The 23,645-nt window shown below is 32.9% G+C and overlaps 4 protein-coding genes across 4 annotated transcripts; all 4 read right to left on the bottom strand.

Annotated features, from left to right (window-relative positions):
- Positions 1-1,734: 1,734 nt before the first annotated feature.
- On the bottom strand, positions 1,735-2,767 carry LOC108452646 (basic leucine zipper 4-like). Its single transcript, XM_017750449.2, has one exon. The coding sequence runs from the start codon at positions 2,611-2,613 to the stop codon at positions 2,188-2,190; it is 426 nt and encodes a 141-aa protein (XP_017605938.1). The 5' UTR covers positions 2,614-2,767; the 3' UTR covers positions 1,735-2,187.
- A 2,503-nt stretch (positions 2,768-5,270) lies between these two features.
- Positions 5,271-10,625, bottom strand: LOC108450412 (uncharacterized). Its single transcript, XM_017748022.2, has 12 exons — positions 10,296-10,625; positions 10,032-10,221; positions 9,890-9,955; positions 9,619-9,725; positions 9,225-9,285; positions 8,837-8,896; positions 8,683-8,757; positions 8,095-8,247; positions 7,487-7,541; positions 6,563-6,685; positions 5,831-6,060; positions 5,271-5,735 (listed from the first exon to the last, which is right to left on the bottom strand). Exons 1-12 carry the CDS (start codon positions 10,325-10,327, stop codon positions 5,712-5,714), a joined length of 1,176 nt encoding a protein of 391 aa, XP_017603511.1. The 5' UTR covers positions 10,328-10,625; the 3' UTR covers positions 5,271-5,711.
- A 1,436-nt stretch (positions 10,626-12,061) lies between these two features.
- On the bottom strand, positions 12,062-12,731 carry LOC108452588 (uncharacterized). Its single transcript, XM_017750386.2, has one exon. The coding sequence runs from the start codon at positions 12,696-12,698 to the stop codon at positions 12,270-12,272; it is 429 nt and encodes a 142-aa protein (XP_017605875.2). The 5' UTR covers positions 12,699-12,731; the 3' UTR covers positions 12,062-12,269.
- A 1,888-nt stretch (positions 12,732-14,619) lies between these two features.
- Positions 14,620-18,238, bottom strand: LOC108450266 (uncharacterized). The gene is made up of 3 exons (XM_017747810.2): positions 17,316-18,238; positions 16,491-16,678; positions 14,620-15,642 (listed from the first exon to the last, which is right to left on the bottom strand). The coding sequence occupies exons 1-3, from the start codon at positions 17,980-17,982 to the stop codon at positions 15,109-15,111; spliced, it is 1,389 nt and encodes a 462-aa protein (XP_017603299.1). The 5' UTR covers positions 17,983-18,238; the 3' UTR covers positions 14,620-15,108.
- Between the last annotated feature and the right edge of the window lie 5,407 nt (positions 18,239-23,645).

Raw genomic sequence — 23,645 nt, 5'->3', positions numbered from 1 at the left:
CAAACATTCTGAGATTCTTGGTATAATTTTAGACATATTATCCTAGGAATCCTAATCATGGGCTCCCACATTGTTTTTTTTTTTTAAATTCCCCCAGTTGCGGGGGGGTTTTGCTCCCCTACTCCAACTCTCTTAGCCATCGTCCCTTACAAAATAAAAATTTCTCTTCTAAATTGTTTTTTTTTTTTTGGCTAAGTGTTGAAATTTTTGGATGAAAAGATTTATTTGTGTTTGAGGGAGACAATTTGATAGTTTTAAGGTGTGTTTTAGTTAACGATGATGCGGTGGCATTTAAAGACCCCCACATTTCATCTGTCATGTGGGGATCGAACCATCACCTTAGAAGCCTATTGGATTGCAACTCGGGATCCAAGTTCACAATGGTTATACGATAACTAATTGAAGTATAACTAAGGCTCCCGGTTGATGGTTGTTATGCCGTTTTGGGTTCAAGTATAACTCAAGCCCCTAGTTGACTATAGTTATGCGATCACAGATTCAAATTTAATGCCACCGAAAGAGGATGCTTTATAAACTCATACATAAGTTTGAGACCATAATTATAGGAAAAAGTTTAATGCCATCTCCACCAAAACAATATTCTTAATCTCATTGTTTGAAACCTGTGACAGAGTTGGAGGCAAGAGGACTTTCAGGGGGAGGAGTGACTGTGGCACTAGAGAAAATCTAAAAGTCCATTTGGGGCGATAGCGATTGCTGTGATTAAAGAACTCATTAACAACTACAATCGTTGTAGCCCCGACTCAAGTTTTAGCTTTCTCTCCACCGCCACAGTCACTCCCCCCCAAAAGCCTCTTGCCCCTAACTTTATCACATGTTTCAGACAATTTGGTTAAAAATACTACTTTGGTGGAGATGGAGAAAAACAACAAGTTAATTATACTGGAAAACCATTTTGTTTTTCCCAATGATTATGGTCTCAAACTTATGTATGGGGTTTATAAAGCATTCTCTTTCGGTATCATGAAACTTAAATCCGTGATCATATAACCACTTTCAACTAGGCTCCTGAGTTATGCTCCAACTCGTGACCATATAACATGTCAACTAGAAGCCCTAGTTATACTTCAACCCGTGATCGTATAACCACCGTAAACTAAGAGCCTAAGTTGCAATGCGATAGGCTTCTAAGGTGATGATTCCATCTCGACACGAAAAATGAAATGTGTGGGTTTCCGAGCACTATTTTATCATCGTGAACTCAAATATACCTTAAAATTATCACAATGTCTACCTCAAATACAAACACAAATAAATTTTTTCCCCAAATTTCCAACACCCAACATAAAAAAAAAACAATTTTAGAGAGAGAGACCTAAATATAAAAAAAATACTTAAAACCCTAAATAATTTTTAAAATCTATATTTTTATCAAATTTAACCTTTGATATATTACATTTATAGGATTTTTTAAAAAAAGAAACTTCCTCTTAAACAAGCTATCCATATCTAAATCCCCTTTTTGTCTTTAATTTTTTTCCGAAAGGTCATGTTTTAAAACTTATTTGAACAATCATTAATTTCCACCTGGGAAGTAAGCGTGTATATATATATATATATATGATTGTTGTGAAGTTTGAAGTTAACAACCGACCATGAAAATTAAAATGGAACCACAAGTATAGATCCCTAGTGCTCTTCACTGTTGTTTTGTGGGTTGCTCTTTATATTAATACTGTGAAGAAACTTGTCAACATTTTTATTCGCCAATCCCATCCAAATTAACGGTAAATTCTTCATAAAAAGACGAGTAAAGCAATGCACTGATTTCACTAATATATTGACCCATGAATTATATACAGCCTCAAGATACGTGCAAAAAGCTACTACATTATATAGTAAACAAAGAAAAGTCCTTATTAAAAAGGACCCGAAAACAAAAAAAGTAAAAGACACAAAATATTTTTTTTACAATATATCAAACGTGGGGTTTATGAAAACCACCACCTTTTCTTGACCATATAAGTGATTGGCTACTAATTATTATTATAATTATTACGATGTAGAAAGAGAGAGAGAAAAGAGAGGTGAAATTAAGCTCTAAAATTCCTTCATTTACGCTTCAAATTTTTCAATAATTTTTAGTTGATTTAATTATAGAGCTTAATTTCATATGGTTAAGTTTTTTTTTTTTTTTAAGTTAAAAGCTTTGATAAAAGATGAAGGCTATCGTGATTGCATGGTGGCTAAAGTCCAGTAAAGATCCAAGAGTTTGGCCCAAAGAGCTTCGGATTTGGATCTCAACTGTTCATTTTCTCGCCATACAATGTGATACTGATTAATGACTGCACTCAGTCGGTTCTTAAGCTGCTGGTTCTCTACGCTCAACCGGTTCACTTCGTCCGTGATGTTCTCCAAGTGCATCCTTTTTCGCCAACGGGACCGCCTCGCTGATTCCCGGTTCGATTTCATGCGTCTCTTCTTCCTCTCGTCCGGTGAATAAACCGCCCGAGTCGAACCTTCTGAACCGGAGTTTGGACTTACCGGTTCATTCGATTCGAGAAAAGACAATAACTCTTCGAGCTCTTCGCGTGTGAAGCCGGTTTCGTTAACCGGTAATTGAAACTGATCCGCTTCTTGGGACAAGAACATTGGGTCAATTAAACCAACCCAAAGAACAAGAAGGGGTTTAAGTTTAAAAAAAAAAAAAAGAGAAGAAAGAACACAAAAATAGACCGGGTTTTTTTAAAATGATAGTAGGAAGTAAGAGAAGAGGGGAAAAGGGAAGGTAAGAAGAGGGGGGAAAGGGTATTTAAAGGGGAGGGGTAAGGGACATGTAGGGTCCTTCATAACAAAAGATTTTGGATGGGAGATAACTTTTTCAAAATCAAAAAGGCAAACCTCCCAAGAAAGTTTATTTTAATTATCCTTAACTAGTGGGGGTCATTTTTTGGTTCTCCTACTTTATAATTTTATGGGGGGGGGGTTTAAGAGAGAAGAATTGATGGGCCATGGAGAAATATTAGGTTTACCTTAATCACGAAGAATCAAACAAAAACAGATAAAAAAGAAATTTTGCTAGAAAAGTGATACACACATATATATATATATTTATTAGAGAGACAAAGAGCAGAAGTCATGTGCAATACGTCGGAGTGAAACCAAAATCAAAGTCTTTTTCAAATATAAAATAATACAAGTTGTTGCTACACAGATTTTAGCTTATCATTGGTTGAGTAAATTTCAAATGGTTAAAAACTTGTTTTAAAATGTTTATTATTTTAAATAATAAGTGGAAAATGTGGATTTAAAGAGTTATAGAAGGAGAAGAAGTTTGTATGTATGTATATTTGATTACGATGGGACATTGCATGTGGGGGAAAAGACAATTGCAAACGTATATGCGTTACACATTAGGGTTTTCCTTTTTTCTTAAACAATATTATTTACTGGGAAAAGTTTAGCAGTAACCCATCTCCAATTCTTGTGTCCATTTTTTACTGCTTTTGGATAGTTTGATTTAAGAAAATATTTATTTATCAAACTAATTATATAATATATACATAAGAACAGAAAACCATATGGTCCCTTATTGTAAGAATCAAATAACATCAATTTTAAGGTACTTTTTCCTGTTGAGCATGCAAAAGCAATCTGAAAAAAAAAAAAAAAAAAAGAAAGAAAGAGGTTTTATGGTGGAGCTAGAGTTTACCTTTTGGTTCAAGTTATTCGTGGGTCGTGACCTTTTACCACATCGAAAATCATACTGATCATTTCCTTTTCCTCTACATATATATATATAAATATTTATATATAATATTGACTTAAAAGTTGTTTGCAGCATAATACTGCAGATTCCATGGTAGTTTTCTTAGTTGGTATGTGTTATTGGAAGTTGAAACATAGTTGTTTTCTGCTTAATATTTATAACTTTAACGAGGGATCTTTGGAAGTTTTCTTTTATTTGGCTGTTCGGTTTTATTATATAAAGGAGGGTAGCTAGCATATATATATATAATACTACAGACTATATAGTGGAGGCGAACATGCATGCATACGATCGATTCTGCTACTCATGCTGCTTGCAGTTGCAGGTAATTTAATTAACTTTTTTATTTTATGAAATTCAGCTCAACCATTAGCTATACCCATCCTTTTATTTATATATTTATGGTATAATTTTGCTGCTTTAATTAATATATACATACAAGTGGGCTTCATGTGCTGCTGGAACTGATTTTCCTTAAAAAACGTTGAATCAGAATGCTTTAATATGATAACATGCCTAGCTCCTTTATCCTAATGTCATTTACCCTTCGTTGCGGAGATTAAAGTGCTGCCTTAGTTTCTCTACTTACTCATTACGGTAGCAATATATGACACTTCACGTTATTTTTTGCCCCTTAGGTTTTGTGGACGAAATCCCCTTCTTAATTGATTTAGACACTATTTCTTTTTCCTTCTAATTATTCAAAGCTTGAGGACCCTACCAAAACTTTCAAACTCAAAATATTCTTTGTAAGGAATTAGTAATAACTACTATTAGAAACTGGGATTAAGTTTTTTTTTTCCCTCGCAATAATGTAGATGATAATAAAGTAATAAAGGGCTCGACCAGGATTTTCTAAGGATATGATTGATTCAACTTTGAATCAGGCTATATAGGTATAGGTAGTGAGGCTAACCAAGTCCAAAAATAGTGCATATATTTGGCACACTTGAAGCGTCAATATTTCCCGTAACAGCAAAAAGAGGTTGGTTGGCCAATATACTATGGCCAGGCGTCCCAACACTAGAAGAAGAGGAAGCCCCTTTGCCATCTTTGAGTATTACTTCGGGCGCAGGCAAACCAGGTGGAGCCACCCACTGTTTGCCCCATGTTCACACTAAAGGCAGTGTGTGACTGTGAGGATATCCCAGGACAGCGTACCCTAAAGCTCAAAATCTTGATCATATCCCCCAATGCCCTTTACGTATTTTCAGAGGCCAAACACCAGGGCCCCGAATATAATGTGTGGCTAAAGAGAAAAGTAACCATACAGTCCACAAACATCTAAAGTAATACACAGTTGCACACTCCTAAGTTATTCCAAGCAGTTTTTTCTTCTAGTTATGGATTGCTTAATTTAGCTAGTTTTGGCGAAAGTAAACCCACGGAGCACAAATTTAGCTCAAGATTTAACTCAATTTGTTCATATAACTACTTTGAAAAGATAACATCCAACCGGTTTAGTTTCAAATCTAATCATAGCATCCCCATTTAATACTAAGCTACGCACTTATATGTAAAAGAAAATAAAGAAGAAAGGTTGGCCAATGAGGAAAAGAACCATTAAGAAAGGACAGGAAACACTTTGAAGCTGACATTCTCGAGTCTTCTAAAACTTTAGGGCTTGCAAAGAAACAATTCTTGTGCAAATAGAATTAGTACTTCTAAGTGACATTCCTTGCCATAGAAGAGATTAGGAAGCACACGTAGAACATTAGAATTCATTAGGAATGTTTAAGAATCTTATACAATGAAGAAACATAAAGAACTATTAATAATGTACAATTGTCATAATACAGCCTTAGAACACTCAACCCCACACCAATTTATGTGGGGAAGAGATGAACACTGTTCATGCTCCAGAGGGTGGAAATTTTCAGACTTCTTTTGCATGTGCACTTCTCTAATGCTTTTTTCCCCTTCTGCAGGTTGCGTATACTTGTATGCCTCGTATATTTCACAAGTTTTGGCAACAAGACATTTACAAGTTCACCGGAGGACTTCTCTGAGTTTGGATATAAGTAGTAGTTAGACACTCATCCGGATGCAGGGAAAAACCAGCTGATGGAAGCTTATGAAATTAGAATATAAAGATCATACCTTGAACAAAAGATCATGAGCAATGTGTTCCCAGGGCAATGTTATAGACATTAAGCAGCATTTAAGAGGTATCATCTCTTCATCAGAAGTTGAAGTAGCTGCAGCAGCCGCATAAACATGCTTTGCTGCCAAAGATACAACAGAAGCTGCTTTACGAAACATTGAGCCAAGTCTTAAACCCCTTTTTGACTTAATTGGTGAAAAAGGGCCAGAATATTGCTTGCTTTGGTCTGACAGAGAAACATAAATTCAGTATTTTACTCAACTCTACATGCAACATTCACTTATCATGATCAATCAACTAGTTTTATGCATTAAATGGACCAGATGTTCATAAAAGGAGAAATATAGAACATTGGGGGGAAAAAAAGGAAGCAAAGTACTCATAATAATTCTAAAAGTGATGCATTGCAATTTTTCACTTGTCAACCGCTTACACAAACTTTATTGACAAATCATCATTAACTACAGATACTAATCACAGTTTAACATAATCATCAATAATCAATACACTCAAATCCATTATCACTTTGAAGTGAGACATTATGATCGATTGATCAATAAGACATAAGGCACTTTGGGCTTTGGCACACATTAAGCCTTGAGAAACAAAAGGTTATGATCAGCTTAAACTCTGTTGCAACATCTAAACTACACAAGCTTTGAAAGGCGAGGAAACACAAAAGAACGTGAACTTTACAATATAAGTTTTAGATAGAAATTCTTACTGACCTGCAACACCTGAAACAGCAACTTCAACTTCCCCACGTCCTCCAGGACCTTTCATGTAAAGTCTGTCTGTTTTCCCAGAGGAATGACCAACTGACAGAAAACTTCCAAATCGAGAATGCCCATCTGAGAAAGAAAGATAAATGATATAGGGCGAGGGCTAAATAAGCATGAAGAGGAAATTAATGTCTCGTTTGGTTACTAGCGTAATAATATGAGAAAAAAGCTTATTTATTACGTATGTATTACAATAGTTATACATAAAATAAAAAATAGTTAGTAGAAATCTAAACTTGAAATTAGAAAGGTGAGTATAAACTCTTGTAAAAAATAACACTTCTTCAAAATAAGCAAAAAGGCTTTATTCTTTTTTCCAAAACAAGTTATGTGAGTGGCAAAAAATTACCAATTTAAATTAGTTTATTGCTAACCGATATGCTAAACACGGTGAAAAGATAATACTCCTACCAAACGTAGTATAAGAACACATGAAAAGCTAAGAATAAATTCTCTAACACATCAGATAAGCAATCTACATGTTTTGCATCCTTTATACTAGATCAAGCTAGGAGAACATTAAATCAACTGGTAGTTTATAGACTTGTTGTGTCTGTTCTTCTACAGGCACATTATCATTATTACTTTTTATAAAGAAGAAAATGTTGCACTAAAAGGCACCATAGGGATGCCAACCCATTACAAGACTGCAGTGAAAGGTACATCAGTTATTGCTTAAACAAAAGAACCAAATTCAAAGTTAAATAAGCCATGGTAGTATGTTTTACATATAAAAATCAATTTCATTGTCAACACTCTACACAAAAAAAACAAAGCAGAAAGTATTTCATCAGTTGAAGCACCAAACTTTGTAGAATTTCGAAAGAATAAGAACAGAAGCCAATTCTTTGAAAGAGTAAAAAGGTATACCATCATATGCATCCCGAACCATTTGATAGCTGACAAATCCAGAAAAAAGTGTTAGCTGCCATAATAATTAGCAGCATGTCAAGTTGTACACAAACTGAGCTTTGTAGCATATAAAGAATTCCTAAGCAGCTTTTCACAGAATAAATCCATATTAATTTTGAAAACTCAAGCATCGGTCTATTTGATGCTAACCACAATGTTATTTATAACTTAAACTTCAAAACTAATTCATGATAATAAAATATTCATAGTTGGTGTAGAGAAAATCATTTTCTTCTCATGCATATCTCCCCCTTTCATGGTCAATGTTAATTTAATTTGAATGCTTACAGGACAACATAAAGCAACATTCATTCTGCACCAAAATGGACAATTGTTAAAACACCAAAGCAGCCCATTTTAAGTCCTAGTCAGCAATGCCACCTCACTTGCTCCTTGCTGAATGCTTGATCAATTCATTGTTCTAAGGAACAACAAATAATTTGACCATCATAAAGTGACATAAAAAACCTAGCAGTTCTATGTAACTATTTCAGATGTGAAGACCCTGGTTGATCATGGGCTAATACAAATAAATTATTACAAAGGACCTGACAGAGGACCCAAACCTTACAATTTTTTGTCCTCGTAGAATTAGTATCTACTCCCAATGGTAATTTGTTACTGGAACAGCTATCATTTTTATCTGTTTCACTAGGAAATCCTGCGCCATCAAGTGCATTAAGCAGCACGCAGTAGCAAAGATCTGTATCTGTCAAGACCTGGATGAGAAAATATGTCATGGCTACATTCTGGAGGTCCTACATCTAACAAAAAGCTTCTGCTTTCCATGAAATCCTACTATGTCATAACAAAAGGATAACTGTATAACCAAGAAGAATGCAATGCAAAGCTTCAAATAAAGAAGCGACTTTGGTCCTTATATATGCTACAGAAATAGCAAAATCCAACTTCTTATTAGCTCAGTGCTTTTATCACAGGTTGTGAGAGGAATGCAGTAATACTAGCCAAGTTGAAACCCCGTTTACCACATCTAAACTTACTTTAAGGCAAACAAAGAGCAGTACTTTACTTCATTGGAAGTTTCATTATAAATCAAATAAATTGAAGAAAATTAATATATTATGTGCATTAGTGCAATACACTATCATAAACACACAGATGAGAGAATTTATAAAGGAAAAGAAAGCATTTACCACTGCATCAAAAGTGGAGTCAAAATCATCTATGGCGAAACAGATGTCTGGATAGGCAGGTGTTGTCTCTACTTCCTAGATCCAAATTAATGAGAATGTCATGAAATTGAAGAAAAGCTCAATATCACCAAGATTGCTAAAATGATAAGCTTGCCTTTTTTGAGTCCAAATGAGAATTTACTCGGCTGGGAGATGCATAAACAGTCTTCACAATCTGCAGGACAGCAGAGCTAAAGGATTAGATTGTGCAGAATGCAAACGTTGCATGAAAATTTTGAAATCTTTGCAAGAGACAGTATCTGATTTATCCTAAGAATAATTCAATTTCCTGGATTCAAATCGCAAAAAGTTTTAGCAATCTATGGCTTATAACAAAGATGAACTCAACAATTGGCACAGCAAGTAGAATCAAACACTTCTCAGAAAAAAATTAGTCAGATTTCCTCCAAGATGACAGATTTTACTTCAACAATATAAACAAGTCAAAAAGTTAAGAGATATAAATATGCCTCCTACAGTAGCCACATTAAAGCAGGGGTTACCTTGTATATAGAAGACAATGGTGTATCTTGCCCCACTTGACGATTTCTAAGGACTTGCTGACTGGCAAAAGGAGAAAAAAAACACATAGTTAAAATTTAATCATATCTAACACAGTGAAGCTACCAATGCGCCGGGGGGGGGGGGTGTCCCCTTAACCTGCAGATAAGTATCTCTTTTATTTCTTAAACTTCAAATTACAGATATGGAGAGAGAAAAGTTAGTTCACCGAGGGGGAAGAGAGGAGGAAACAATTAGATATTGTTAAAGTAGTAAGAAACAAAATGTACCATCTAAGAAACAAAATGTACCATCTAACTATAGGAAACTATCAACCATTACGATGATAAAAGCATAGCATAGATAAGACACGACACAAGGAAGTGAACAAGTCACCTGCAAATAGCTACTGTTACAGAGTACGAAATATGGGCAATCATGTTCAAGTAAAACGAGCGCCTCCAATCCACCTCTGAGAAACTCTCACCAACCAACTTATCCAACTGGTTCACAAAAGAAAGAACATAATATCTAACATACAATTTTCACCAACGACATTATAAAAAGAAGCTAAGTAAACTACTAAAGCAAAAAGGAATCAATCAAATTAAACAAGAAACTCAATTCAGATTGAAGTTGGTTTTTTTCTTTTTTTACTTCGTTTTACCTCAAGTGCCCACCTGCGTACAAAGTAAGGAGCAACGCCGTTCTTATCATTAAAACCATGTTCCCTCTACAGCAACATAAGTTGAAACAATTAGCTTAATTCTCCCCCTATTTTTTTTTTAAAAAAGTGAGAGATTTTATACCCATTTTCTCACGAAAAATAAGAGATCGTCGTCTTGGCGTCGTTTTGATTCCTTTCCCCGAACGAAATACAGATCGAAGACGTCGTGCCAAAATTGACCGTCCATTTCAACGTCGGAAGCATCTTCTTCTTCCACCACCGTTTTCCCCAACAAATTCGAGTGCTTTTTAACCATGCTAAGTAAATCAAACCTACACCAAACACTAGGAAAAATTAACAATTAAAATTGTAAAAGAAAAAAACCATCAATTTTGAATGCGTTTACCTGGAAGGCGTTTCTTCTCCAACACCGAGCATGGCTTTTTTTTTGGCGGTTGACGAGATGCGGTTTTTTCGATCAAATTATTACAGTTTACTGTACCGTTAAATGATTTTTTTAAATTTATTTTGAAGATTTAGGAGAGGGATGGGAAAAGTTTAGGGCAAAATTGAAAGTGGCGCGACATTGATCGGATGTTGCTGAGCAGTTATTTAGTTGGCGAGTTACGTGCTGAGAGAGAATAGAAAGATGCAACTTTCATTCTAACTTCCAGTTTAGAAAGCTTGGTGTCATTGCCAGGCCAGCCGTGAACAACTAAACGACCTCGTTTTCTGCATAGCGGAGGTTTTCTGGGCCCTTTTTATTTGAGCTACTAGACCCATAGCCTATTTGAAATACTAAATCTAATATTGAGCTTGGGCTCATTTTCCGTGGTCCACATTTCACTAAAAAAAAAAAGAACAACAGAAACCTTTAATTTATCCCTCCTCCCAATAAAACTTTACTACTTCTTCTATTTAAGAAATGAGAATTAACCTATTGCATCTTAATTTATAATAATAAAATATATAGTTTGGAAACGTTTAAATGTATTTTTAATAATAAATAAAATATACATTGTACGTTTTTTATATTTTTTATATTGTATAAAAAATTAACATATAAAAATATATATTTTATATTTATCACATAAATTTATTTTCATAATAAATTTTATATTACACTAAAAAAATGCATATATATGTCTCGTGTGAAACCATACATTTTATTTTCTAAAAAATATTAATGTTATTTAAAATTTTCACTCGGTTTTTATTTAAAATCTCACCCGTATAGTAATTGTGTAGTACTAATTTTATATTAATTAGATTAGATTAAGAATTCAATATTTGTATAAATATATTTTATTATTTAAGCTAGCTGTCAGATAAAAAAACACTCATAACTAAAATTATTGCTAATCAAACAAAATAAAAAAAGTTAAAAGCTAAAATAAAGGATAATAACCATTATGAACATGTTTTTAGTGGGGCTGATTTCACATTTGTCATTAATAGCTTGCTTTTTAATATGATCCTGAATTAAATAAATCAAATAAAAATTAAAACAAAATCTTAATAGAATTATCCGATTCATATTTCGACAGCATTTTATAACTTTATAAATTCGTAATTAACTCTTGTTTTTTTTCAATAAAAGAGAACAGAAACGTGTTGTTTGGTCTTAAAACAGTTCCTCATGTTTATTTTTTTTTTCCTTGGACTTGTGCATTCTCTCTTTTTAAGTGTTTTTTTTTTCTTTGCATGTTTTTTGTCAACGAAGGAATAGGAGGCAGGAAGAAAAAAATGGGTATTTTGCGGTTAAATAAAAAAAAAATCTAAAAATTTGGATTGCGTGCTTTGGGTTAGGAGAAAAGCAAAAGCAAAAGGAACTTTTGTCCAGCAAACAACATTATAAAACATCATTCAAAATGATGGAGCAACAAAAGGAAAGTGGATTTTGAATTCTTTAATTCCACTCTTATTCTTTGCAAAAATTAATAAATGTGGGATGAGCATGTTCTCCAATCTCCATATTTAGTATTCAATCAAGTTGTGCTTAATTTTCAAACATAAACACTGCCCAATTTCCTACACACTAGAACCAAAATTATAAACTTCTGAACCAGTAAATGAGTTTCAAAATCTAATTTTATTTTAATTAATTCATAAATATATAATATTTAATTTCGTTTTAAAAAAAAAAATCTAGACTACGAATTTTTCGATTCATTTTTCTATCCATTAACGTAGTTAGTTATATAAACAATCTGAACTGTAAACAATGGCTGAAAACCCATAAATTCCATGAACTGTAAACCCGTAAACTCCATTAAAACATTCACAAATCCAAGAAAGGCCATCATATATTTTGACTTACCAAATTAGAAAATGAACATATATATATATATATATATATATATATATAAGGAGCAGCACTTTAGCCTTGTTTGTTGTTCCCTTTCCTTGTTCTCTTCCTGCTGGTAGTTCCAGCAAGATGCCTCACATTCCCATCACTTTGAATCAAGGGCACATCGTTTGCATCCTCGCCATCGTCCTCGGTGGCTATACGGATGCAAGAACATCGTTCTAGCGATGCAAAGAAAGCGGCCGCCACGCCATTGACGAACCATACACCCACACCATCGAGCTTTCCGCATGCAGCTGGCGGTGAGCCACGGGTGGCGGATGATGAGGGCCTGACGTTGTTGGATCGAAGGTTGAAAAAACCAGAGCTGTTACTACTGGTGGTAGTAGTAGTACTGGAAGTAGTAGTGGCTGCCATGAATTTGGCTGTGAAAGCCCTGAAATTGAAAGTAAACCACAGAAAAGAGAGAGGGTTTGGGGTGGAATTGAAAGTATCCCCCATGAGCTATTAAAAGAGACTTTGAAATATGTTGGTTGTTTTAATTATTACTAGATAAGTCTAATTCCTACACATGCCCTTCATCCATTGTGGAATTACAAGTATGTCTTATTTAAATTATTAATATTATAATACATGAAATACCAAATTAAATTATAATAAAAATATAAAAACTAATTTATTATAATTCTATATTAATATTTTGATACATAAAATATAAATTTTAAATATTTTAAATAATTAATAAAAATTATTTTTGAATTTTAATTTGAATATATAAACGAATAGTAAAATATAACCATTATTTGAAATAAAATTAAAAATAAAATAATTATACACTCAAGATAAATATTAAAAATATATATTAGATTATAAATGAGGATTAAAACTTGACTCAAAAATTAAATTTTCAAAAAAAACTACAAAATATTATTTTGAGTTTGAATGAATCAAGTAATTAAATATAAAAAAACATAAATTTAAACTTTATTATTTAAAAATAATATTATTAAAAATAAAATTACGAATTTTAAATATAAATTATAAAACACCTTTAAATAATTAATTTAACATTGCTTATGATATGATTATAAGCTTACTCTTGATTCCAAACATGTGTTTTTTTGAAAGCACAACAATTGGGCCCATTTGAATGGACTAGGTGGATTTGATATTGGGTCTGTAATTCAATCTGCAATAGAGCAGCTCCCGAGGGTGGGGTTCACTATGTGCTCCATTTGCCTCTTTCTTCAATGGGTTTTGATTCGCAGGAGACCCTGTTACTATTAGACACCTTAATTTCCTTGCCTCTTTTTTTAATAATTATTCAAGACTTCTCCTTGTTAATAACTTCCGTAATCAAACCTCTCAATACCAGCACTACTAGACTGCAAAATCGCCAGAGATTTCTTCAGTTTTGATTAGGCAAAAGAAAGTTCTCCTTGTTAATATCTTACCAATCGAAGCTCTAATGGGACTTTTTTTTATTTCCATCAATAATTCCATTCAATTACTATTTTGCTATGGCTGATTTGAGTCTTGAATGGGGAATGGCTTTAATATTAAAATGAATAATACTTTACTGATTCGTACCAATCTCTAGCCGAAGCATATCCACACACATGTGATAAATTAAGTGGTTGGGTTTGGATTGACCTAATCTCATAGCGTCTCCTTTATAAATTGAACGTTTTTGTACCTTTAACAAGTACCTCCAATGATGCTCTCTTGAATTCCAAATGAAAAACATGTCTAAGCTCTTCACCCTTTTCATTGCTGCCCTTCTCCTCAATTTTATGCTATGTTATGCTGCTCGTCCCGACCCTGCTTTCCTCTTAACCAAGCACCAGGCATTGTTTCTTTCATTTCTATTCTTCTTACCAAACCCAATCATTTCCATGTTTCTTCTTCTTCTTCTTTTTTTTTGTTCTTATATTATTTCTTTGATTAATAATAAGGCTATGGGTTTTGGTTCATGCAGAGAGTTGATGTTGATGACAACTGTGAAGGAGTTGGGAAAGAGGAGAGCTTGATGCGAAGAACCCTTGCTCCTCATTTGGATTATATTTATACTCAGAACCATAAGCCATGAAGTGATATTGGTTCAATTGTAAACCATAAATAAATTGGAATGATTTGTATAGATGGCTTAAGCTAATTTAGTGCAACAAAACAAATACCCTCACATTGAGGTATACGGCAGTATTTGTACTGATGCTAATAATTTGAAGGAAAGTATTTCCTAAAGATAAGACCAGTAACAACAAAAAGGACGTTCGAACCTCAGTTATTCACTTCATTTCTATTGATGTGACGTTTTCGCTTGCGTTGCAACAGCACTACAGACAGAAACCATAATGTCTCTCACTTTATTTTGATGCTTTGCATTGGTCAATCAGATGACCTTACAACCATTTTGTTACCATTTATTGACTCTCATGAACAATGATCTCTTCTTTTATTACATAATCTTTAGCAGAAAGATTTAAAAAATTACATGAATCGTGATCTCAAGTTCTAAGAATGGAACTTTAACTTACAGATTTTTCTGTACAAATCTTGTATCCCAATCAAAGAAAACTAAGAAAAAAAAATTGTTCTCAATGCTTCTAACTCCTTCCACATTTCTGTCTATGAACATAAGCAATTGTCCTTTGACATTGCCCCTTTTTCCATCCTAGAATCCTTCCAACAATCAACGGAAAAACACTCTATTAACACTTGATTGATCACTCATCATATACAAACAAGCTCCCAAGTTCCGAGACACCTTCACCACCTGCAACCATTTCCCCTGCATCGATGATGCTGTTGGCGTCCAACATCCAAGGTTCTACATTAAACTAAATGGCCGTCTGGTTCCATCTTTGATCCAACAAGCAAAGCTTATGCCAAGCTAAATCGAATCCCAGGTTTATGTTTTAGAAGTTTCAAATCCTTTTGAAACTAACTTAGAATTTGTAAGGGTGCTACTATCATCGAAATCCTCAAGATCACTGAAAGAAATATCTTCTACATCCTCCGCACAAATTGCAGCCCCACTATAACCACCAACATCAGGACCATCATCTTCTGGCCAATCAATCTCTTCATCATCAAAATCTGGAATCCATATTTTTGAGGATGGACCAGCCACATTACCCTTTTCCTCGGTGTTAGACACCTGTTTTTCCTCAATAACAGGCTTGTCCACAAATGGCATCTCAGTGCTTTCAACTGGATGCGTCTCAGTCACGTAGTCTGTTCGGATGCTAGAGGTGGGTTCAGAAGCATAGGTCCGAGGAGACATGGTCTCAAAGGCAAAATAATTGGAAGAGGAAGGAGTAAGATCATTTTGCATTATATTATGGCTGTCTCCTAAGTGGGAAGTGCTTCCCCCGTACCAATCAGTTTCAGGCTTTGTTTGCTCTTGCAGCTCCTTCATCCACAATGCTCTAGCTTCCATTACCTGCTAGCAATAAATTAACCACCAAAGAGAATTGAGAATTGATCAACATTCTGCTTGTAAGCTTAATAACTGCCGAACATGAAGTACATGAAATGTTATTGTACCAACCATACTAATATAGTGTGAAATAGGTACATAAATTATCTCTTGAAAAACTACACTTAAGGCAAACAAATCCCTGTTGGTAATTCAAATAAATCATAAGAAAATTTCCATGAAACTATATGATATGAAATGCTTCTGTACTGAGCATATAAGAAGTTCAGCTAAAGATCAAGAAGTTATGAAGAATCCAAAATCAATTTGGCTGACAAATTTGTAAGAAGTCTTCTTGACAAAATGGAGAGAATAAATCTCTTAAGCGAAAGAATGGAACAATTTTCTCACATCTTTGTACATCAGATATGACTCAGGAACCATGGAAACCAAGCCATGAAAGGGTTGATTAATCCAGGACAAGAGCATGCATGCCAGACTTTGAAGAGGCTAAGTAAACTTGCAGAGATGTTTATAAAAAAAAACTATTACAGTTATGGAAATGATAATAGTGAATCCATGGAGAAAACTAGCTAGGTAGTAGGTGGAAGTGTAAAATGTGGATGTCATGCAAAGCCAATGTGTAAGGGTGAATTTCAAGAAAACTCAAAGGAATTCATATCAATTATCAGACTTTGCAATATCTTATATTCCCATATGGATTTGAGATTTAAAAGTTAAAAATGTAAAATTGTAACCTCAGCCAGGAAAACAAAACAAGGAAACAGAAACAGAAATTAATTGAATGCTCAATTAGGGCTCAATATTATATAAACTCTCTTTTGATATTACATCTACAAGAAGTCACTTACCTGAGGTGTAGACAGAATCTCTGCATCAGCCTTGTTAAGTCTTGAATGCAGGAGAACAAAATAAACTTTCCAAAAGTAACTGTCACTCATATGGCATGGACAGAGTTCAATTCTCAGAGCTGCCAGTCTCGGAGCAAGATATTCGATAGCCATAGCATGGTCTCGTTGGGCAATTGACATGTCAAAATCTAAAACAAGAAAAACAAAAGCACAAACTCTGATTGTCATGTTATAAACCTATACATAATAATTATAAAAGTAATAAAAATAAAACCGCAAAAATTACAACCAAAAATAGCTAGCCAAACATGAAGAATGTGTTAGATGGAGCAAGGATAACATAACCGTTTTTATGTATCTAAAATTCAAGCATAGATGGGGGATGTTGATCGAAATTGCAAACAGAAAAATAGGTTTTCAGTCCAATCATTTGACAAGAGAAGCACAGACTAAAGCAATGGTTCAAACTGCAAACCAATTCAATAATAAAGTCACGGGCAGGAACCACAGATCACTACATTTACTGTTAATCATAATTAACTCCTTTATTTTATGATCCAATATTGCAAAGATTCCAACAACAGAATCAATGAAGCATAAAGTCAACATGGAAAATAATGGTAGTATGAATTTCGTATTTTTTATTCAAACTATCTAGTTTTCAACTAAAATCGAAATAAAATTAACATTTTGATCAGTTGAGCTCTAAACAACTGAGCTGAAAAGCAAGAATCCCAGGGCAGAGAATATGGAAAAACAACCAAGAGTATATTACTATACAATGAGATCAAAATTAATGATGATTGATGAAGACAACAATATTACCGTCCAAGTCTTCATCGGGATCAAGAGGGAAATCCAACCACGTTTCTGGGTGATGGGCGATATTCCTCGCAAACGCCAACACCTCATCCGTGATCCCAACCACGTCGAAATCCTCCTCCTCCTCCTCGCATTCGTTTTCTTCGCCATTTTCCCCCTGTCCAAACGGAAAATAGTCGGATTCCATCTTAGACAACGTTCCCCCGATCTCAGCTAAATCGTCTCTAACCCCCGCGACCGCGGCAGGATCAGACGGATCCTCCTCGTCCCGTGAGATAGATTGATCCGACGGCTCAGATTGATTCAAATTAGAGAATGATCGACCATTCGATTGGCCATTGAATTGCGTTGAAGAAAGAGGAGGAGGAGGAGGCGGTGGCGGAGCGAGAAAGGAAGCGACACCGAAGAGTTGTCGCGTCAGGGTTTGTTTGAGCTCCGATAGATCTTCTTTGATGCCATGGGATTGGAGTTCGGCTACTTGTTCGGGGGCCAGCGATCGGTGTTCCCCCTTGGCCTCGGTTTCCTCGTTATGAATCAGGTGCAGCGGAGGAGCCGATGATCGGGAGTCATGGCTTACGTCGTCGTTTTCCTCATCCCTTGAAGAAGCTGATTCATTGCCATCGTCGTCGAGACTGAGGGAATTCGCTAGGGATCGAGCCAACCATGACATTCTTCTTCTCCTTTTGTTCTTTTTCACTTGTTTTGCCTTTTGGATTTTAACGGGAGAGGGTGAGAAAGTGATTGATCGAAACTTGAAAGCTTGGCTTATTGGATTAAAAAGGCTCGCTTTAATTAATTAATTAATTAATTAATTAAATATAAGAGTGGGGCAATCATATGGTCATTGGACCACCATAAGCACAGTTGCGGTCTGGATTTATGTCCTGAATGTTATGCTCTGGCTTTGCCACTGTATTTGTTCACTGCTGTCTTGGATCTGTTCTGACTCAGTGAAATACAGTCCTTTTTCCTGTTTTTGGTTGTTTGTTAACTGTTGGTTTGGTTACTTCCCCTTTTGATTTTCAAACAAAAAAAACTTCCAAAATCAAATTTGTTTTTATTTTACTCAGGAAATTGACTGGGCTTTAACCCCATGTTTTGGGCTTTTCTGACTGCTTCATTATCTTATTATTTTTCCAAAGGCTCATTGGGTCTAAAAGCAATCAATGCCACAACACTCTGGTCTCATTCAATATCAACCCATATTTTGGACATATTTTTTAAATATCAGTCTCAGCTTTTCCTTCTATTACATTCATACTATCATTTAGGTTTCTGATCGAGAGAGTATCGTTCTCAATTATTTAAACTTCTAATTGAGTTGGTATCATCCTCAACTAGTTCACCAATTCGGTTAAGAAGTTATGAGAATGGTCTTTTGTAATTATAATACATAATTTGATTCGATGGTATTTTAATCTTTTCACTTTAAAATAAAAAATAAAATTATGCATATAATAGATTTGAACTCACACCAATTGCATTAATAAAACCTTCAATTTACCACCAAATTAAAATTTTATTAAAATATTTTTATACATTTTAATTTTATTGTGCACATTTTATTATCTCAATTAATTGTATATCTATACTATTATTTAAGCTCTTGATTGAATGGTGTTACCCTCAATCAGGTCACCAACTCGGTTAAAAAGTTACGGGAATGCCCTTTCGTAATTAAAGTAAGTAATATTATTTGAGGGTATTTCGGTCTTTTCACTTAAAAAACAATAAAAATATGCATTTGAAATTGTATATATTAAACCCACCTCGGTTACATTAATAAAACTTTTAATTTACCATTCAACTAAAATTTATATTTATATATATATATATATTATACATTTTAAGTTTATTATGCATACTTTATTACATTAACCAATTGTATATATTAACAATGTATTTGATCGAGTTGATGTCATAAGTTAAGTTGGTGCCGACTCAAGATCAATGACAACATCATGATAAATAATTTAATTTAATTTTTCGTTTTAATAACATGTGTATTTCATGTGTTATTATTAATTAATTTTAAATAATGTGTAATGACCCAAAATTCACGGGCATCGGAAAAGTACAATATCGGGCCTCTGTCTTAGTAAATCGAGTTCGTAAATAATTATTAGGAATAATTCTGAGTCTAGTAATGTGTTTAATTAGGCTTTAATTAAGTGAAATTAGCTCAATTTAGAGAAAATAGTAAGAATGACTAAATTGAATAAAGGGTAAAATTAAATTATAGATTAAAATAAATTAAAAGGGCCAAAATGGAAAATATGTCATTTACTATAATATGAATTATAGATAAATAAATAAATAAATCTAGTTGTGTGACAAATGTAGGGTTTATGTACAAAGAACAGGCAAGCCTCTATGGGTTGTATCCGAAGACATGGAAAGAGGTATTTTTATGTCGCAATGAAGCCCAAGCTCATGGAATTGTGGATAACTAAGATATAAAAAAGATATTAAATATATAGATAAATAATAAATATATATAAAATTTTAATTTAAATCAATTATTATAATTATTAGATTCTATCAACATTAGCTTGAATATTAGATTGAATCTACCATTATTATATTAAATATGTTATATTTATATATTTATATTAAGTATTAAGTTTATATTAAGTATGGCATTAAAAATTAGAAAAATTCTAGTTTTGTAAATTCAAGTCTATAATTCATATTAATAATTCATATTAATTATTATTCTTATTATTAAGCTATAAATTATATTAATTATTATATTATGAAATAAATTAAGAAAAGATAAATGTAAGATAAAAATAAAAGACAGATGTATTAATTAATTAATTATTATAAGTACATTTGAATTGTTTATTATATTTACTTATTAATTAATTAAATAGAAAACAAATCAAAATAAAGTAAATAGATATGAAAATATAGAAAGGAAACAAATGAGGGAAAAGAACAGAGGCTGTTCGAACAAGCGAAGAAACAATAGGAAAGAAAAATAAAAAGGGAAAATTAAAAATTTGAACTTGAAGTTTAATTGGTAAGTTTAAGGTTTTAGGTTTAAGGTTTTTTAGGATTTTATGGTTTAGGGTTTAGGGTAAGAAATAATAGGAAAAAAAAATAAAAAGGGAAAACTAAAGATTTGAACTTGAAGTTTAATTGGTAAGAGTAATACCCTAAAAATTTTTACAGTAATATATTATCCTTGATATAGTAAAATAAGGAAATAAAGTGACAAAAAGGGAAATTTTGAGTTATGTCAATATTGAGAAGTATATTATGATATATTAATTCAAGAAAGGACTAAATTGTAAAAGTGAGAAAAGTTTTGTTGCACAAGAGTAAATATTCATAATTTGAGGGGTTAAAGTGTAAATATGAAAAATTTGAAGGACCAATAGTGTAAATAATTTAAGAGTGGAATGATCTAGAAACTAAGGAAAATGGATGAATTAGGACCAAATTGAATAGATGAAGAACTATGAGAGACTAAATTACAATTTTACCAAATTAAATGATGACTCAAGGATGAAATTTTAAAAGATAATGAAGGGCAAAATGGTCAATTGGAAGAGAGAAATCTAGAAAGTAATAATGATGCTAGAGATATTTTGATATTTTATAATTATTTAATTAGATAAATATTATTTTATTAATACTTTAATAAGATATTTTATTATTATTTTATTAGTATATAAAGAAAGAAAGATGATAAATTCTCATCCATATTTTCCCATGCACTAACGTGAGAGAAAGAGAGGAAGAAAGAAAGTTTTGCTTTCTTTACAATTTGGTCCTTTACCAAAAATTCACCATTTTCACCCAAAAATCAAATGAATTTCCATAGCTACCAAGAGACAAAAATGTTAAGGAGAGCATGAGGAGTTAGAATATCAAGTTGGATTCAAGAAATAGAAGCTGGAGGAGAGAAAATCAAGTTAAAGATTAGTATCAATAGAACAAGGTAAGTATATCAAGATTTCAATATGTTTTAAGTTTGTTATTATTGACAAAGCATGGAAATAATGTTATAGTAGAGTTTTCTTACATAAGGTCCTATGTTTTTGATATGTTAGTGAAGAGAAAATAAGAGAAAGTGATGAGAAATGGTGTAGAAAAAGAAAATAAGGGTGTTATAACATGGTAATTAATAGCTTGCACAAAAATAGTTTGGATAGCAGTAGTAGACTAACTTTGAAAAATCACCATAAATTGTAGAAATCGAATTAGAAGATGAAAAAAAGATGGAATTAAATATTATTGAGTATAGTTTCTCATAGAAGAAATAGTGTAAGCGATGGATTTGTAAATTTTGATGTATAATGAATTTTGTGAGACAAGGTCAGAATGAATTCGGGTTCCCCTGTTCTGACTTTGAAAAATCATAAAAAAATTGAATAAAAATAATTATGGGATTAAATTTATATTTATAAAATCCTGAATGAGTCTATTTTTAATATAAACAAACAATAACATCATTTGAATCCTGTATTAGGAGATAATTAATTTTTGGTGAAGAGGGGTCAGAACTGTCAAATAGCAGAACAGGGGTAATTTTAAAGAATAAACTGTACTTATTGGCTAAACGAAAAATTCTGAAATTTTTATGGTAAGAATATATATGAGTCTAGATTCAGGGAAAATTATCAGATATTAATTTGGAGTTATATATATCCAGATATAAATAATTTAGTGACTATGATGCAGATAAACAGCTTGAATATTCATAAAAGTAAATAATAAAAATTATGGATAATGTTACTTACAAGTGTGTTATCTACATTAAGGATGTGGAATGGAGAGGAGAAGAAGGAAAAATATGTATGAATATTCATCTAGCATGGCTAATTTGCATATTTTAGGCTCAGGGACTAAATTGAATAAAAGTAAAACTTTATGGGCAATTTTGTAAACATGTCAGAAATGACCAAATTGCATTAAATGGATTATTTTATTATTTAAATTACAAAATTGAATGAAATTATTAATTTAGTTCAAGATCGGGGGAAAACATGTTTTAGGGATTAAATTAAAAAGTGTTGAAATTATGAAAAATTCTGATATTTTATAGAATTCATGGATTGTTATAAATATATATGAGAATAATAGCTGGAAATAAGGATTAAATTGCAAGAATTTTATTTTCCTGACCCTAAGGATGAAATCGTCATTAATTAAAAGTTTAGGGGTAAAATGGTAATTTTTCCTAGAGCATTAATTAAATGCATTAGAATATGAAATGAATGAAAATGACGATCAAATTTATTTATAAAGATCCGGACAACTCAAATATGAGACTTGATCGTGGAAAAGAAAAGATATCAGATTAATGAAATTATAAACACAAACAAGCAATAAGGTAAGTGCGTGTAACTTGAATTATATTCTTAAATGCTTGAGATTGTATGTTATTTATGTGAATGTGATTTGAATGTTCATTGTATGAAAATTTATGAAACATTGATAAATTTGATAAAAGGAGAAGAAATCCCGGTTGAATGAAAGGAAAATTCGATGGATCTCGAAAAGGAATTGCGGTAAAAGGATCTAGCAGGACGGGTGATCCTATCTGATATATCCCTCCGAAGAATATGTGTAAAACAGATTTAGCCGGACGGGTAATCCGAATTAGGGTCTGAATTTAGCCTGGACTAGTAATTCAGATCCAAACTCATTAGAGTAATTGTCGTTGTAGGGGATTTAGCCTGGACTGGTAATCCCGATAATACTCTATGAGTTTATATTACAGGGGATTTAACCTGGACTAGTAATCCCACTGTAAGGATGAGGTTCGCGAGAGTGTGCTCTCTGATATGAAATGTGTCAGACCATGGTTGATAACCATGGCAACCTGATATGAGATGTGTAAGACCATGGTTGAAAGATACCATGGCAACGTGACATGAAAAGAATAAGACCATGGTTGAAAGATACCATGGCAACATGACGGAAAATGAGTAAGACCATAGTTGAAAGACACTATGGCATCACGTCAAAGATAAATAAGACCGTGGATGGGAGACGCTATAACAACTGTTGAACAATTGATATTCAGGTAAAATGTATCAGATGACGAATGGTTACATGAAATGGTTGTGTGAAATGTTTACAAGAACTGGTCATATGGAAATATATGTACAAAAGCGTTGTATGAAATAATTATGAAAATGGATAAACGAAATAAGTATAAGTACATGAAATATAATTTATGTTAAGTTTGATATAAGCTATTACCAGAATAAATATACATAAAATATATGGAAATGATGAAGCATAAAATATTGATATAATGAAATGAATGATATATGCTTGTGAAGAAACGGTAAGAGCATGATATGTTTCATGACA

This window comes from Gossypium arboreum, chromosome 5 (assembly GCF_025698485.1).
Source record: "Gossypium arboreum isolate Shixiya-1 chromosome 5, ASM2569848v2, whole genome shotgun sequence".
Taxonomy (NCBI): Eukaryota; Viridiplantae; Streptophyta; class Magnoliopsida; order Malvales; family Malvaceae; genus Gossypium; species Gossypium arboreum.
The sequence above is the reverse complement of the archived record's forward strand: the minus strand, read 5'-3'. Positions and strand labels throughout refer to the sequence as shown.

What these genes read in the sequence shown, in the direction of transcription:
- LOC108452646 (XM_017750449.2), bottom strand. Translation starts at nt 2,613, where the DNA reads ATGTTCTTGTCCCAAGAAGCGGATCAGTTTCAATTACCGGTTAACGAA.
- LOC108450266 (XM_017747810.2), bottom strand. Translation starts at nt 17,982, where the DNA reads ATGTCATGGTTGGCTCGATCCCTAGCGAATTCCCTCAGTCTCGACGAC. An exon ending in TCCCGATGAAGACTTGGACG is followed by an intron (nt 16,679 to 17,315) that starts GTAATATTGTTG and finishes TTCTTGTTTTAG; the next exon opens with ATTTTGACATGTCAATTGCC. An exon ending in AGATTCTGTCTACACCTCAG is followed by an intron (nt 15,643 to 16,490) that starts GTAAGTGACTTC and finishes TATTGCTAGCAG; the next exon opens with GTAATGGAAGCTAGAGCATT.
- LOC108450412 (XM_017748022.2), bottom strand. Translation starts at nt 10,327, where the DNA reads ATGCTCGGTGTTGGAGAAGAAACGCCTTCCAG. An exon ending in CATTGTCTTCTATATACAAG is followed by an intron (nt 8,897 to 9,224) that starts GTAACCCCTGCT and finishes GCTGTCCTGCAG; the next exon opens with ATTGTGAAGACTGTTTATGC. An exon ending in ACTCCACTTTTGATGCAGTG is followed by an intron (nt 8,248 to 8,682) that starts GTAAATGCTTTC and finishes TTTCTCATCCAG; the next exon opens with GTCTTGACAGATACAGATCT.
- LOC108452588 (XM_017750386.2), bottom strand. Translation starts at nt 12,698, where the DNA reads ATGGGGGATACTTTCAATTCCACCCCAAACCCTCTCTCTTTTCTGTGG.